The sequence below is a fragment of the Anomaloglossus baeobatrachus genome, chromosome 8 (genome assembly GCF_048569485.1).
Source record: "Anomaloglossus baeobatrachus isolate aAnoBae1 chromosome 8, aAnoBae1.hap1, whole genome shotgun sequence".
In the NCBI taxonomy this organism is placed as follows: domain Eukaryota; kingdom Metazoa; phylum Chordata; class Amphibia; order Anura; family Aromobatidae; genus Anomaloglossus; species Anomaloglossus baeobatrachus.
Genome location: NC_134360.1, coordinates 132,979,729 through 132,998,119, shown reverse-complemented (window position 1 = coordinate 132,998,119; position 18,391 = coordinate 132,979,729). Strand labels below are relative to the sequence as shown.

Sequence of the window (18,391 nt, the reverse complement as noted above, 5' to 3'; positions counted from 1 at the left end):
GGGCCATGGTATCATGCGACATGTCGCATACAGCTGCTGGGTCATACAGCACTTCACTCCTTCAGACAATGTGCTGTTTCGGGAGCAGCTTTACCAATGAAGGACTTTCCAGATGTGTTTCCAGGTGGAGCAGAAATTTGTGCACATTTACCACAGACGTGCGCCACATCTCACCCAGATTACTACAAATGCTTAGTAAGTCAGTGGAAATGTGCATTTCTGGAAAATGTTTATTTTTATTCAGACACAAGTATAAGAAATACGGATATTCCTGGAGAAAGTCTCATCTGACTAATATACTGTATATCACTGACATTACTTCATTGTAACGATTACCAGATTTCTCATGTTCAGCAGGAGGACGGCTCTTGTATCTGTATACCGGTGTATACACAATATTACCCTGTGAAACAGACCCCGCTCATGTGGTAATGCGACTGCAGATGTGAGACAGACCTCACTCCTCTAATATGTGACGACACACCTGAACATCTGATATGTGACTACAGCTGGTGGGACAGTCTCTTTGCATGATGTATATGGTGGGGAGACCAGAAAAGGAAGCAAAATATGCAGAGCTCATTTGAACATGTGGGTTTTCTTTTATGGAGTCATCCTATGAGCTTTAGCTGCATTATCCGTTCATAACACTCGTACACATCTCAGAATCTCGGAACTCTGTTTTGTCATCTCTTATTCCCAAATTACCTATACCCAACAGATTAGCTTATGGTGTATGCCAACCTGCTAAACAGTAGAGATGCTTCCATATTGCTCCAATATAAGAATTATTGCCAAATCTGTAGGGGACAATGCAGAAGACCACAAGGGTCCACAGTGGCTATGTAAACACAGACTTACCTTCTGGGATACACTATATGGGCAAAGGTATTGGGACACCACACACTAGCTTTTATGACATCCTATTCTAAATCCATAGTCTAATTCATTAAAATGGAGTTTGTCTCTCCTTTGCAACTAAACGGGGTAACCTGAGGAAGCCACAAGTTTGGCGTAACATGTGGGGTTTTTAACCTCCTCTCTCCTTCTGACTGCTTATGCTCTTAGGGTTATTTCTTTAGTCATTTGACTTAACCACCATTGTGGTAAATATCCCTGGTTATAGGCTGTGTTTCTCATACACTGTTTATGCAATTTTGTACTGATTATCCTGTATGGATTTTATATCTAGTCAGCTTCCTTGTGATATTGTATAGGGATTGTGGGAGAGGATCCTCTATTTATTGGAAAGGGCAATTGTGTGTTTATTACTGGTTTTATATTTACACTATGTTTAATAAAATATGCATCACTTTGGATACACAGTAGCACATCTTATTTATTAGCATTCCAGTGCTTGTATTGTGTACTTCTCTTTATTTTCTTATACTTCTGTTATTAACCTCTTATTACCCCGATTGCCACCACATCAGGGCAATGGGAAGAGCCGGGTAAAGCGGCAGGCTTGTCACATCTAATGGATGTGACAATCCTGGGTGGCTGCAGGTTGCTATTTTTAAGCTAAGAGGGCGGCCAATAACCATGGCCCTCCATGGCCCTCCTCCCCAGCCTGAGAATACAAGCCCCCATCTGTCGGAATTTATGTTGGTTGGATATCAAAATTGGGGGGGCGACAGCACGCTGTTGTTTTTTTTTTTAATTTATGTAAATAATTTAAAAAACAACATGCTGGATGCGGTTCCTCTTATTTTGATACACAGCCAAGATAAGCGCACGGCTGGGGCTGCAGCCTGTGGTTTTGGGTTTTATCTGTGCTGGGATCATAATATGGGGGACCCTACTCCAAATTTTTATTGATTTTTACTATACGGGTAGAGTCACACTGACGTATGGCTCGCATGATGGCAGTGAGAAAATCTCCCATTGCACTCAAGCCCCATTTAAGACCATGCTGCAGCTCACATTTGCAAGTCTTTCCTCAGCCCTAATCGGACTGAGGAAAAAATCGCAGCATTCTACGATTGTGGCCGGACTCACACTTGCGAGATACTCACGTGACTCTCACATCGCATCACCCGGCACGGCCGCACGCTCTGCTGACAGGAGTGGGTCAGCTGCATAGAAATACATGCAGCTTACCCACTCCTGTCAGCAGAGCGTTTGGCTGTACCGGGTGATGCAATGTGAGATTCACAACAGTCTCTCACAAGTGTGATTCCAGCCGGTCTGCGAGTCTCCGAACACTCGCACCCATACAAGTCTAAGGGTGCAAGAGAAACATTGGACTGCAGTCAGATGTTATCCAATTGCAGTGCGATATGCGCACAAGCTGACAATGGAGGAGATGGGGAGATTAACCCCTCCCTCTCCTCCGCAGCTGTCATCCAATCGCGGGATCAGGTCACAGTTACATGACACATGGATCACACTCGCAGCAGAGCCTGAGCCGAGGGTTATTAGCATATCGCATCCGATGATCTCACATCAGATGCCATATGCCAGTGTGACTCGGCCTACGATATAGACGTGCATAGCGTCTGTGAATGGAAGCAGTCAGCTGACACGCAGACATGCTGCCACTCAGTGTGGGGGAGCGGCTGACTGCAACAAATCACAGGCACCGGTGGGAGGGGAAAGCAGTGAATATTCAATGAAGGTGGTCCGGAAATGAATGCGCAACCTGGAAGCAGCTTGCCGCCATGACAGATCTTTGGTAAATAGATCACGCATGCTCCTATCTACCAACATTTTTAATCTCTGGTTTCTGATTCCCATAGACGTATATGGGGACCAGATTCCAGATCGGAACCAAATTTAAAAAAAAAAAAAGATAACGGGGACCCACCGGTCCCAGTTTTCTGCAAGCCCGCCTATCTCTAGTTATAATATATTATATTTCTTAAAGTGTAAAATGTTGTTTTCCAATGCAAATAAATTTAAAACATAAAATTCTAAACACCTCTATAAAGAATTGTGCCTCGAAACATTTAATGACAAGAAGAAGTTATTTCTACTTCAGTATTGAAAGCAGGAAAACCTACCGTAATTTCTGTTTCACGATAATGCTGGAACTTACTTCTTCTGAAGACCTCAATAGACCCTAATTTATGACCCGATTATCCCCTGCACACCATGATGCACCAGTCGTTATGACCAAGGGTGACAGTGGCATGTTGCATCATTTCACTGACGTTGCTTTTTTAAAATTATGTAATAGTAATACCAAAATGTGATTCACATGGAAACATGGTGCATTACAAAGGTCAAATGTCATCCTTGGCTGTTAATGGGCTCTGCTATAATGAATTATATATTAATATGTATTGTTTTAATTTCCATTATTGATTTTGCCTATAGGTTTATAGAAAGATAGGATATGTAATAAATGTCTGATCTTTGAGGGTCCAACCTTGGGAACCCTAAGCTACCGTATTTTTCGGACCATAAGACGTACCCTGGTTTTAGAGAAGGAAAATAGGAAAATAACATTTTAAGCAAAAAATGTGAACATGACACACTGTTATGGGGCGAGGATCCGCTGCTGACACTATTATGAGTGTAATGTCCCCAAATTCTCTACTAATGTACCCCATCCTGGTAATGATCCTCCTGCCTTGTGTATATATATATATATATATATATATATATATATGGCCCTCATCCTGGTATAGCCCCATCTTTCTATACAGTTAGGTCCAGAAATATTTGGACAGTGACACAATTTTCGCGAGTTGGGCTCTGCATGCCACCACATTGGATTTGAAATGAAACCTCTACAACAGAATTCAAGTGCAGATTGTAACGTTTAATTTGAAGGTTTGAACAAAAATATCTGATAGAAATTGTAGGAATTGTACACATTTCTTTACAAAACTCCACATTTTAGGAGGTCAAAAGTAATTGGACAAATAAACCAAACCCAAACAAAATATTTTTATTTTCAATATTTTATTGCGAATCCTTTGGAGGCAATCACTGCCTTAAGTCTGGAACCCATGGACATCACCAAACGCTGGGTTTCCTCCTTCTTAATGCTTTGCCAGGCCTTTACAGCCGCAGCCTTCAGTTCTTGCTTGTTTGTGGGTCTTTCCGTCTTAAGTCTGGATTTGAGCAAGTGAAATGCATGCTCAATTGGGTTAAGATCTGGTGATTGACTTGGCCATTGCAGAATGTTCCACTTTTTTGCACTCATGAACTCCTGGGTAGCTTTGGCTGTATGCTTGGGGTCATTGTCCATCTGTACTATGAAGCGCCGTCCGATCAACTTTGCAGCATTTGGCTGAATCTGGGCTGAAAGTATATCCCGGTACACTTCAGAATTTATCCGGCTACTCTTGTCTGCTGTTATGTCATCAATAAACACAAGTGACCCAGTGCCATTGAAAGCCATGCATGCCCATGCCATCACGTTGCCTCCACCATGTTTTACAGAGGATGTGGTGTGCCTTGGATCATGTGCCGTTCCCTTTCTTCTCCAAACTTTTTTCTTCCCATCAGTCTGGTACAGGTTGATCTTTGTCTCATATGTCCATAGAATAGTTTTCCAGAACTGAGCTGGCTTCATGAGGTGTTTTTCAGCAAATTTAACTCTGGCCTGTCTATTTTTGGAATTGATGAATGGTTTGCATCTAGATGTGAACCCTTTGTATTTACTTTCATGGAGTCTTCTCTTTACTGTTGACTTAGAGACAGATACACCTACTTCACTGAGAGTGTTCTGGACTTCAGTTGATGTTGTGAACGGGTTCTTCTTCACCAAAGAAAGTATGCGGTGATCATCCACCACTGTTGTCATCCGTGGATGCCCAGGCCTTTTTGAGTTCCCAAGCTCACCAGTCAATTCCTTTTTTCTCAGAATGTACCCGACTGTTGATTTTGCTACTCCAAGCATGTCTGCTATCTCTCTGATGGATTTTTTCTTTTTTTTCAGCCTCAGGATGTTCTGCTTCACCTCAATTGAGACTTCCTTAGACCGCATGTTGTCTGGTCACAGCAACAGCTTCCAAATGCAAAACCACACACCTGTAATCAACCCCAGACCTTTTAACTACTTCATTGATTACAGGTTAACGAGGGAGACGCCTTCAGAGTTAATTGCAGCCCTTAGAGTCCCTTGTCCAATTACTTTTGGTCCCTTGAAAAAGAGGAGGCTATGCATTACAGAGCTATGATTCCTAAACCCTTTCTCCGATTTGGATGTGAAAACTCTCATATTGCAGCTGGGAGTGTGCACTTTCAACCCATATTATATATATATAATTGTATTTCTGAACATGTTTTTGTAAACAGCTAAAATAACAAAACTTGTGTCACTGTCCAAATATTTCTGGCCCTGACTGTATAATGCCATCCTGGTATGTGCTCCCATCCTGCTGTATACCTCATCCTGGTATATGGCCGCATCCTGCTATATACCCCATCCTGGCATATGGCCGCATCCTGTCCTGCTATATACCCCATCCTGGTATATGGCCGCATCCTGCTATATACCCCCATCCTGGTATGTGCTTCCATCCTGCTATATACCCCAATCCTGCTATATACCCCCATCCTGCTATATACCCCCATCCTGCTATACGCCATCATTATGCTATATGCCATCATCCTGCTATATGCCATCATCTTGCTCGTATACCCCCATCTTGCTCATATACCCCCATCCTGCTCATATACCCCCATCATGCTCATATACCCCCATCCTGCTATATGTCCTGCATCCTGTGGCACACAAAAAAATAAACGTTTATACTCACCTTTCCTCGCTGCATGCAGCATCGCTCCTCCTCCTGTCTGTGCCGGCCGCGCTGTGTGGAGCCGGCCACGATTCCTGCAGCATTGTAATGTCCTCCTGTCTGTGCCGGAGCGGCTGTGTGTGGACACGTGCGCACAGCGATGACGTTATCGCTGTGAGCACCGCTAGTCTCCACGCAGCCGCGGCCGGCACAGACAGGAGGACATTGCGATGCTGCAGGGATCGTGCCCGGCTCCACACAGCGCAGCCGGTACAGACAGGAGGAGATAGCGGTGCTGCAGGGGAAAGGTGAGTATACTGATTCACTGCCCCCCATGCTGATGATGATGCGCGGGGGGCAGTGAATACAACCGCACATGATCACTCCAGGCTGTAGTTGCCAGGGGTGATCATGCGGCCGGCTGTTTAGTAAGCACGCATCCCCCGCCCATCGCCCCGCCCAACTCTCAGCGCCGGCTTCAGCGCTGAGAGATAGGCGGGAGGATGGGCGTGCATATGTAATGAGCGGGCCCACGTGGTCACGGCAGGCGCTGCTGCAGCCTGCTCATGCCACAGATGACCCGCTCCACCTCAGCACCCTCATTCCCCGCAGCCCTACATTCAGACTATAAGACGTACCACCCACGTTACCCCAACATTTGGAGGAAAAAAGTGCGTCTTATAGTCCGAAAAATGCGGTAGTTATACTCTGACCTCCCTTGCAATCAAACATTTATCATGAAAAAAAAAGTGTTTAAAGTCTCTAGTAAAACTATTTTAATTTAAAAATAAAAAGCACAAACTTTTTTTTTTTTTTAAAAAAACTGTAATGTCTTATATTGTTTGAAAGCTTATGATTCTGGGCTTTAATGAGATGGATCTAAGCTCTGGCTCTAGTATACCTAGCCTCTATCTTTAATATTTCACCAATAATATTTATATAGTGTTTTTAGTAAGATCTTTTTTTTCTTTTCTTTTTTTTGGTTAATAAAGAGACTGAAGATCAGCCGTCCCCTGATCTGTATAAACCTGACAACCCATCAAGTGAACAAACACATACATTAAAAGAATGCGCATCTAAAAAGCTTCAGCTAAATATGGGTATGTGCTGTGCGTGTATTTTATAATGACAATGTATAAAGATCTGCAGAATTGTTTAACGGAAAAACTCAAAATCAAATTCTGAGTGTAAGATATTTGTTCTGAGGGGTTTGCTGTAAATTCATATACATGTCATAAGGGATTTTTCCACTCCTTTTAATCTTAATAATGGTGATAATTTACGCTTGAAACCAGTAGTTTACATACACTATCTAAAAAGACACATCTGCATGTTTTTCTCACTATTTGACATGAAATCAGAATAAACCTTTCCTGTTTCAGGTCAATTAGGAACCAAAATTATTTATATTTGCCAAATGCCAGAATAATGAGAGAGATAAAATATTTTAAGGCATTTTTATTACTTTCTGCCAAGTCAAAGGTTTACATACATTTTATTAGTATTTGGTACCATTTTCCTTAAACTGTATAACTTGGGTCAAACATTTTGACTATCCTTCCACAAGCTTCTCACAATAGTTATGTGCCCATTCCTCCTGACAGAACTGGTGTAACTGATCTATGTTTCTAGGTCGCCTTGCTCGCACCTGCCTTTTTAGCTTTGCCCATGAATTTTCAATAAGATTGAGATCAGGGTTTTATGATGGCCACTCCAAAACATTGACTTTGTTATCCTTAAGCCACTTTGCAATATGCTTTGGATCATTGTCCATTTGGAAGACCTATTTCCGCCCAAGCTTTAAGTTCCAGGCTGATGTCTTCAGATGTTGCTTGCCACATAATCTTTTTTCCTCATGTCATCTATTTTGTGAAATGCACCAGTCTCTCCTTCAGCCAAACCACCCAACAACATGATGCTGCCACCCCTGTGTTTTACAGTTTGGATGGTGTTCTTAGGCTTCAAAGCTTCTCCAGTTTTCCTACAAACGCAACAATGGTCATTATGGCCAAACAGTTCAATTTTAGTTTTGTCAGACCGCAGGACATGTCTCCAAAAATTGAGGTCTTTGTTCCTGTGTGCATTTGCATTTATCTAACTTTTTTATGTTTCCTTGAATTAATGGCTTCTTCCTGGCATAGTGGCCATTCATCCCATGTTGATACAGTACTTGTTTTACAGTGGATAATGACACAATATTACCAGCTTCCACCAGCATCTTCACAAGGTCTTTTGCTTTTTTTCTTGGGTTGATATGCACGTCTGACCAAAGCACGTTTATCTCTGGTACACAGAACCCGTCTCCTTTACAAGCGGTATGATGGCTGGACATTCCCATTTTGTTTGTACTTGCATATAATTGTTTGTACAGATGAACGATGCATCTTCAGTTATATGGGAAATTGCACCCAAGGATGAACCAGACTTGTGCAAGTCCACAATTCTCTTCCTGAGATCCTGAGATCTTGGCTGATTACTTTTGACTTTCCCATGATGCTACACAAAGACGCAGTTTGTTTCAGGTGTGCATTAAAATACATCCACAGGTGTCTCTAATTAACTCAGATGTTGCCAATAAATCTATCAGATGTTGCCAATAAATCTATCAGAAGCTTCCAAAGACCAGACATCATCATATGGGCTGGCCCATATTGTTTAAAGGCATAGCACTCAGTGTATGTAACTTTTGACTTTGCCAAAAGTAATAAAAATGCCTTAAAACATTCTCTCTGATTATTTGGCATTTTGAAAATATAAATAATTTTAGTTTCTTCCTAATTGACCTAAAACGGGAAAGGAATTTTCTAATTCATGTCAGGTAGTGAGAAAAACATGCATATGTGTATTTTTAAACACTGTATATAAACTTCTGGTTTCAACTGTATCTAAACTGGAGTACCCTTTTGGCCCTTCTAGGGGACAAAAGTATATTTTGACAAGAAAGTTTAAAAGGTTTTGTACCAGCATATAAAATTAATGACCTATCATCAGATCAGTGGGCCTCCGACATTCTGCACCCCCACCATTCAGTTGTTATGAGCTTCGACAGAAACCAAATTCAAATATTATACAAAGCTGAAGATCACAGCTCTATTTAATATGTATTGGTTGTTTTTATTATTTTAATAGGAAATAATGTACAATTCTTGACAGCATCTGATACATCCATTAAATAAAGCCACCGGAACTAACAACAGTCATCTTGACAATCTCTTTATTGAAAGAAACAAATTTGCATATTGTAGGTTGTTACCAATATACTAAATAGACCATGTTTCAGAAACAAATATACCTCAATGATTATTCTTAAGAGCAAACCTAGACAACAAGATTCTAACACAAATTTATCTACAGGTAAGTCTAAGGCGGGCTTTGCACGTTGCGACATCGCAAGCTGATGCTGCGATGTCGCACGCGATAGTCCCCGCCCCCGTCGCAGGTACAATATCTTGTGATAGCTGGCGTAGCGAAAATTATCGCTACGCCAGCTTCACATGCACTCACCTGCCCTGCGACCGTAGCTCTGGCCGGCGACCCGCCTCCTTCCTAAGGGGGCGGGTCGTGCGGCGTCAAAGCGACGTCACATGGCAGGCGGCCAATAGCGACGGAGGGGCGGAGATGAGTAGGATGTAAACATCCCGCCCACCTCCTTCCTTCCGTATAGCCGCCGGTGGCAGGTAAGGTGATGTTCCTAGCTCCTGTGGCTTCATACACAGCGATGTGTGCTGCCGCAGGAACGAGGAACTGCATCATACCTGTCGCGGCACCGGCATTATGGAAATGTCGGAGAATGCACCGATGATACGATAACGACGCTTTCGCGCTTGTTCATCGTATCATCTAGCATTTACACACTACGATGTCGAAAGTGACGCCGGATGTGCGTCACTTTCGATTTGACCCCACCGACATCGCACGTGCGATGTCGCAAAGTGCAAAGACGCCCTAAGGGGCAATTTGCACACTACGACATCGCAGGTGCGATGTTGGTGGGGTCATGTCAAGAGTGACGCACATCCGGCGTCGCTCTCGACATCGTAGTGTGTAAATCCTAGATGATACGATTAACGAGCGCAAAATCGTCGTAATCGTATCATCGGTGTAGTGTCGGGGAATTCCATCATTACCCTGCTGCGACGGTACGATGTTGTTCCTCGCTCCTGCGGCAGCACACATCGCTGTGTGTGAAGCCGCAGGAGCGAGGAACATCTCCTACCTGCGGCTCACGCCGGTTATGCGGAAGGACAGAGGTGGGCGGGATGTTTACGTCCCGCTCATCTCCGCCCCTCCTCTTCTATTGGCCGCCTGCCGTGTGACGTCGCTCTGATGCCGCATGACCCGCCCCCTTAATAAGGAGGCGGGTCGCCGGCCAGATCGACGTCGCAGGGCAGGTGAGTGCATGTGAAGCTGCCGTAGCGATAATGTTCACTACGGCAGCTATCACAAGATATCGCAGCTGCGATGGGGGCGGGGACTATCGCGCTCGGCATTGCAAGCATCGGCTTGTGATGTCGTAGTGTGCAAAGTGCCCCTAAGGATTAACTAAACATGTGTCCAATAGACAATCTAATATATAAAGCTGAATGTGTGTGTGTATGTGTGTGTGTATGTCCGGGATTGGCATCCGCACCGTCGCAGCTACAGCCACAAAATTTTGCACACTCACACGTATGGACCCCGAGAGCGTCATAGGCTATGTTTCAAGGGGAAATTTTAACCTCGCGCTTTACAGTTATTCGCCAAAAACCCTGCCTCCATTAAAGCGAATGGAGCTGGGAGCCACAATGCAGCCAGAACTTCAGAAGAATGCGCAGCCGCGCCCTTATATGGAATGTTGGTGTGTCACAATGCAGCCATGGAAAGAGACAGACACAGACAGGGAAAGAGGCAGACACAGACAGAGTAAGAGTCAGACACAAAGAGACAGACACAGACAAAGAGACAGACTGACAGGGAAAGAGAGGGAAAGTGACAGACAGGGAAAGTGACAGACAGGGAAAGTGACAGACAGGGAAAGGGACAGACAGAGAAAGTGACAGACAGAGAAAGTGACAGACAGAGAAAGTGACAGACAGGGAAAGAGATTGAGACAGACGGAGAAAGAGATTGAGACAAACGGAGAAAGAAATAGACAGAGAAAGAGACAGACAGACAAAGAGAGAGAGAGAGACAGAGAGATATATACAGAGGGGGAGACAGACAGAGAATGGGAGATAAACAGAGAGACAGTTACTATCCCGGGCAGCGCCGGGTGCTATGTTGTGAGGCAAAATTTTAACCCCGCACGTTCCTATTTACCAATCAATTTTGCACCTATCTACATAATGGGGAAAAAGTGAAACGAAAAGTGTTGGGGGCAAATTGACAGCTGCCAGTATATACCGTACAGTTGCTAAGGTGGGGCCCCGACATGGGATACTCACCACACTCGGGGATATGAACACACACACAAAATGCGCCACACACTACCACGTACTTGAACACATATACCACCCTCAGCACACATTTCACCACACATACACAAACCTCGCCACATAATCGCCCTAAACACACACAAGTCTGGTATTATCATTCAAAAATAAAAATCTGATTAATAAGCAGCCAAACTACAAGAACAACAAATGTACCATATAGGGAATACGGCAGCTGTCAGTCACATGACCTGTCTATATGTGTATGTGTGAGCTAATATATACTGTCAGGGGGAGGGCTTTCTGTTGCCTGGAGATTTATCATGCTGCCAATAGCAACCAATCACAGCTTAGCTTCTATTTTGCTACAGTTAATTAATCTGAGCTCTGATTGGTTAATATAGGCAACAAAGGACATTCTCAGTATGTGTGAGGTCATAGGATGTTAAATCTGTGTGGAATATCTGTGGTGTTGAAATATATGTTGTGAAATGCTTCTATTAGCTTAGTTTTTGCCTTTTAATAATTACATTTCTATCTATTTGTTTTGTGGTTTTTGTGTGCAGAATACATTTTTGTTAATACATTCTATTTTGTTAACAGCAGATATTAACCCGGGCGAAGCCGGGTAGTACAGCTAGTCTAATATATAAAGCTGAATGTGTGTGTGTGTGTGTGTGTGTATGTGTGTGTATGTGTGTGTGTATTTCCGGGATTGGCATCCGCACTGTCGCAGCTACATCCACAAAATTTTGCACACTCACACGTATGGACCCCGAGAGCGTCATAGGCTATGTTTCGAGGGGAAATTTTAACCCCACGCTTTACAGTTATTCGCCAAAAAACCTGCCTCCATTAAAGCGAATGGAGCTGGGAGCCACAGTGCAGCCAGAACTTCAGAAGAATGCGCAGCCACGCCCTTATATGGAATGTTGGCGTGTCACAATGCAGCCAGGGAAAGAGACAGACATAGACAGGGAAAGAGGCAGATACAGACAGAGTAAGAAACAGACATAGACAGGGTAAGAGACAGACACAAAGAGACAGACTGACAGGGAAAGAGACAGACAGGGAAAGAGAGGGAAAGACGGAAAGGGAAAGACAGGGAAAGTGACAGACAGGGAAAGTGACAGACGGAAAGTGACAGACAGGGAAAGTGACAGACAGGGAAAGTGACAGGGAAAGTGACAGACAGGGAAAGAGATTGAGACAGACGGAGAAAGAGATTGAGACATACGGAGAAATAGATAGACAGGGAAAGAGACAGACAGACAGACAAAGAGATAGAGAGAGACAGAGAGATATATACAGAGGGGGAGACAGACAGAGAATGGGAAAGAAACAGAGAGACAGTTACTATTCCGGGCAGCACCGGGTGCTATGTTGTGAGGCGAAATTTTAACCCCGCGCGTTCCAATTTACCAATCAATTTTGCCCCTATCTACATAATGGGGAAAAAGTGAAACGAAAAGTGTTGTGGGCAAATTGACAGCTGCCAGATGTGAACAACAGGGACTTAAAGAATGAAAGCGATGGCGCCAAAGAGTATATACCGTACAGTTGCTAAGGTGGGACCCCGACTCACCACTCTCGGGGATATGAACACACATACAAAATGCGCCACACACTACCACGTGCTTGAACACAGATACCACCCTCAGCACACATCTCACCACACATACACCAACCTGCCCACCTAATCGCCCTAAAACACACACAAGTCTGGTATTATCCTTCACAATAAAAATCTGATTAATAAACAGCCAAACTACAAGAACAACAAATGTACCACATAGGAAATACGGCAGCTGTCAGTCACATGACCTGTCTATATGTGTATGTGTGAGCTAATATATACTGTCAGGGGGGAGGGCTTTCTGTTGCCGGGAGATTTATCAGGCTGCCAATAGCAAACAATCACAGCTTAGCTTCTATTTTGCTACAGTTAATTAATCTGAGCTCTGATTGGTTAATATAGGCAACAAAGGACATTCTCAGTATGTGTGAGGTCATAGGATGTTAAATCTGTGTGGAATATCTGTGGTGTTGAAATATATGTTGTGAAATGCTTCTATTAGATTAGTTTTTGCCTTTTAATAATTACATTTCTATCTATTTGTTTTGTGGTTTGTGTGCAAAATACATTTTTGTTAATAAATTCTATTTTGTTAACAGCAGTTATTAACGCAGGCGAAGCCGGGTAGTACAGCTAGTTGACTATAAAAGGTCTTTACTTAAAGGGGTTGTCAGGTCTAAATCCAATAGTCTGCAGTCACTCTTTGTGACTGCAGACTTGGGACTCCGCACATCGCATGCACTGTGCGCTGTGAGGATTCGCTAGTGTCAGAGACAGGAACGGCAGTCATGTGGCCTTGAATATGTGATGTGCATACACCAGGCCACATTACAACTAGATGGGCGCGCATGTTTATATAGCGAAGTGACACCTAGCTAGCTGGATTCTGGCTGAGAGTATGCTTGTTGCATACTCACAGCCATGGCACCGCCATTCCTGGCTCTTACACCGTTGAATACTCACAGCGTACCTGCGTGTGATGTGAGGATTCACAAGTCTGCAGTCACATAGACTGACTGCAGACCTGTGAATTTAGACTGGATAAATCCTTTTATCAAGGAAATTCCTTCCCATTTCATTCAGGGAGCAATGGCACCACATGGAAGAGAAATGTCATAAGACCTCAGAATGAAAATAATTTCAATACACAGAAAGGTGAAGGCTACAAGAAGATCAGCAAAGCTTTACTTATCAGTCAATAGATGGAACTGCAACTATCTCACAGAGGCTTTTCAACCACCAAGAAACACAACGGGAGGTGTTTGAACCCAAAACAATCAACTCCATTAACTCTCACAAAATTATCAACAATCAATTGATCAAGCAGAGATCTCAATTTCATAGTCACACTAGACGTGGCAACATACCAAAAATGCCGCAGTGAATCCCCATCAAGCCAGGAATGCACAGTTATTACCTCCAGTACTCAAAGGTTTTTTGTATATGGGAACTCAAATTTAAAATTCCTACCCTGAGTGGTAGGTATACTGGTATATTTGGGGTTTAGATCCACGGAAATATCCAATTGCTCATTCCACTGTGCCCCGGAACCACTAGTTTACAATGGTTTCCGCCTGGGCTCAATCAGCAAACCCATAATTAAATGTCATATATCCCAATGGACCCCGCAAGGCACCATAACAATTCCGCAGACCAGCAAGGTAACAGTGTGATCACTGAACCTGAACTCCCACCCCCACATTGGGTTCATTACAATCACTCCGGCAATGGGCAGACACACTGACCCGACACTAGGCAGCAAATGGTGTGCCCGTCCTCTGTCCCCTAGGAAGGAGTTAAAGCCAAAATGTTCATTTAAACCATAGGGGGCCACCGTTCTCAATCTAAAAATCCATTGGCTCTCCAAGCGAGCCAGTGCCTTACTGAAGTCACCTCCCCTAGGGCCCAGATTAATTTGGTCAATTGCTTTTATCCTTAAAACACGGGGGTTACAGTGATGGAATTTCTGAAAATGCCTGGGGATAGATTTAAGATGTTCCCCTTCTTTCGCTGTCTTGGCCTTTTCTATGTCCCTTACGTGTTCCCTTACACGTATTTTCAACTCTCGTGTTGTAAGGCCTACGTATTTAAGATTACAGGGACATTCTGCCAAGTATACTACATTTTTTGAGGCACAAGTGAGATGGGTTCTTATGTCATATATTTTTGTTTCCCTACTTCCCTCAAAAGAGGATGATTTGTCCATATTGAGGCAACCTTTGCAGATACCGCACGGAAAGAAACCATTTTTCAATTTCATAGGCTTCGTTTTAACATTACCATGATGACTATGAACCAACAGGTCTTTTAAATTTTTACTACGTCTAGCCGTCACTTTAGGACTGTCAGAGATGCAGTCTCTCAAAATAGGGTCCGATTTTAAGATGTTCCAATGTCGCTTCAAGATGGACAAAAACCCCCCCCATTGATTATGGAAAGTTGTGATTAAACGTATGGATTGATCCTGCTTTACTTTGGGGCCTGGGTACAGGAGGGCATCCCTTGTTGTTTCATTAGCCCTTCTATATCACCTCTTAATCCATCTCCTGCTATATCCTCTATGCAAAAAGCGATCTCTCAACTCCACAGCTTGACGGTCAAAGTCTTCTTGTTTAGTACAAATTCTTTTAGTTCTAATAAACTGGGAGACGGGGATCCCCCTTAAGGTAGACTGGGGATGGCATGAAGTCGCATGGAGCAATGTATTGGTCGCTGTTTCTTTTCTAAATACATTAGTCATCAACTCTCCATCCTCTGTAGCTGTGATTTTTATATCAAGGAATTCCACCTCCCGACCATACCTATAGGTGAGTTTGATGTTTCTGTCGTTCTTATTTAATTCTCCCATGAATTGGTGTAGATCTTTCTCAGGCCCTTCCCAGATGAACCAGACCAGGCCAAGACAGCGAAAGAAGGGGAACATCTTAAATCTATCCCCAGGCATTTTCAGAAATTCCATCACTGTAACCCCCGTGTTTTAAGGATAAAAGCAATTGACCAAATTAATCTGGGCCCTAGGGGAGGTGACTTCAGTAAGGCACTGGCTCGCTTGGAGAGCCAATGGATTTTTAGATTGAGAACGGTGGCCCCCTATGGTTTAAATGAACATTTTGGCTTTAACTCCTTCCTAGGGGACAGAGGACGGGCACACCATTTGCTGCCTAGTGTCGGGTCAGTGTGTCTGCCCATTGCCGGAGTGATTGTAATGAACCCAATGTGGGGGTGGGAGTTCAGGTTCAGTGATCACACTGTTACCTTGCTGGTCTGCGGAATTGTTATGGTGCCTTGCGGGGTCCATTGGGATATATGACATTTAATTATGGGTTTGCTGATTGAGCCCAGGCGGAAACCATTGTAAACTAGTGGTTCCGGGGCACAGTGGAATGAGCAATTGGATATTTCCGTGGATCTAAACTCCAAATATACCAGTATACCTACCACTCAGGGTAGGAATTTTAAATTTGAGTTCCCATATACAAAAAACCTTTGAGTACTGGAGGTAATAACTGTGCATTCCTGGCTTGATGGGGATTCACTGCGGCATTTTTGGTATGTTGCCACGTCTAGTGTGACTATGAAATTGAGATCTCTGCTTGATCAATTGATTGTTGATAATTTTGTGAGAGTTAATGGAGTTGATTGTTTTGGGTTCAAACACCTCCCGTTGTGTTTCTTGGTGGTTGAAAATTATTGCTGGTGTAAAACCTAAGTATGAGGCTAATGGTTTTTGGACAAGTGACGTTTATAACTATCTCACAGAGGCGCCCAGGCCAACCATGGAAGTTATCACCTAAACAAGAGCACCTTCTGATGGAAGGTTTGAAGAAAATCATTATGCAAGTTCACTGCAGATAGTTAAAGAACTAGAAAGCCAAACTGGTGTGAGTATTTCCCATGATACAATATGGCGTATACTGCAGAGAAATGGCATGCCAGGGTGTCATCTACAATAGAAACCTCTCCTATAGTCCATGCACTAAAAAATCCACCTACAATTTGCCTGAGAAGTGTGAAGACTTCTGGGACTTTATAATTTGGAGTGATGAGACAAAGATATTTGGTTGTGGTTCAAAATTGTATGGCTTTACAAAGGTGACAAATATGAAGAAAAATACATAGTGCCTAAAGTGAAACTTGATGGTGGCAGTGTCCTTACGTGGTGTTGCATGAGTGCTGCTGGTGTCAGGGACATTAATGGTATCATGAGTTCACAGATATAATGCTCTACATTCAAAGGGAAGATGCTACCATCACTCCCTGCCTTTGGTAGACATGCACTTTTTTAACATGACAATGACCAGAACACACCCATAAGGCCACTGTTGTATTTCTGAAGAAAAACAAGATGAAGGTGATTCAGTGGCCAAGTGTCTGAGCCCAATCAATCACCTATGTGGAGTTCTGGAGAGACAAGTCGAGCATCACTCAACATCCAGACTCTGAAAGAGGTTGTTATTGAAAAATGTCGCCAGCTTGTTCTTTCCATGCCTAGAAACCTTGGTGCTGTCTTTAAAAAACGTGGAAAATTCAAAGTCATACAAAATAATAGATTTAGTAGTTTTTGATGTGGGGTGTATTCATTTTTGCTTCAACTAATTACTAATTAGAGTAAAACTGAAAATTGTGTAATACTATACTATTCTCTGTATATTGTCCTGATGAAGGAAACGGATATGTCCCTGAAACACGTAGACCTGAGAAAATAAAAAAAAAAAAAAAAAAAGGGATTTACTAACACCCTCCGGACTCCTGTGGTTTTAGCGCGGTATCTAAACCCGCTTTCCTCCTGCTTTTCTTATCGATATTTCTGGTTTGTTACTAAATACCTTGTATATAATAGATCTGTTAATAATCCTGAAGGAATTCAGATTTTTGTATTGTGCTGTATTCTTGGTGATTTGGCTCCGTAATCCCTAAATTTGCATTTCCTTTTTCCATCCAGGACTCGTAATGGCAACAGCAGTTGTTCTTCTAGCAACCCTAATATCCTTACATTATCTAAATGACTAAACATCTACAAGTACACGTGGCAAACTGTTCTTTATTCAAGAATTGATGTGTCTTGTCATTTTAGAAAGGTGAAATTCCTACCTGCAATCAAAGCATATTATGGAGTTATTTCATACGTGCACTGCATCATACAAAGAATTTTTCATTTCTAGTTTATTTGCAAATTTCTCGTTTACAATGTATTCCTCTGTAATATTATCCATCTCCCTGCTAATAAATTGACATCTGATTAGAGGGAATCTGTGACCAGGTTTTTCTTATCTCATCTGAGAGCGGCATGATGTAGGGGCAGAGTTGTTAGTGGTAAATTTAGGTTAATATGTGTTGTCTTATTTGTGAAATTATTGGAATTTTGACAAAAGTTTTCAAAGATTTGCAATTGTTAAACTTATTTTTTTATATCCTGAAACCACTTAGTCATGCTATACAATATAATTAATAAATAACATTTCCCATATGTCTACTTTACATGTGCATCATTTTTTTTTTTTAAACGTTGTTTTATGCTGTCAGGATATTATAAGGGTATAAAGTTTAATTGCAATTTGTCATTTTTTCAAGAAATTTACAAATTCCGTTACTCTAGGCACCTATTTAGATTTAAATGGACTTTGAGGTGCCCTTATATTGGAAACTCACCAAAATTGAAACATTTTAAAAGCTGCATCCCTCAAATATTCAAAACCGCTCTCAGGAAACAA

General features: G+C 42.6%; 1 protein-coding gene across 2 annotated transcripts in view; it reads left to right on the top strand.

Annotated features, from left to right (window-relative positions):
• Window positions 1–18,158, top strand: part of ODR4 (odr-4 GPCR localization factor homolog) — a 155,949-nt gene extending 137,791 nt beyond the window's left edge. The window contains exons 13-14 of one of the 2 annotated variants that reach the window (XM_075322002.1): window positions 6,686–6,793; window positions 17,623–18,158. In XM_075322002.1, the coding sequence (XP_075178117.1) occupies window positions 6,686–6,793; window positions 17,623–17,690 (176 nt within the window). In that variant the 3' untranslated portion in view covers window positions 17,691–18,158. The remainder of the gene's footprint in view (window positions 1–6,685; window positions 6,794–17,622) is intronic. The other variant, XM_075322003.1, reaches the window with a different exon arrangement.
• Window positions 18,159–18,391: the final 233 nt, after the last annotated feature.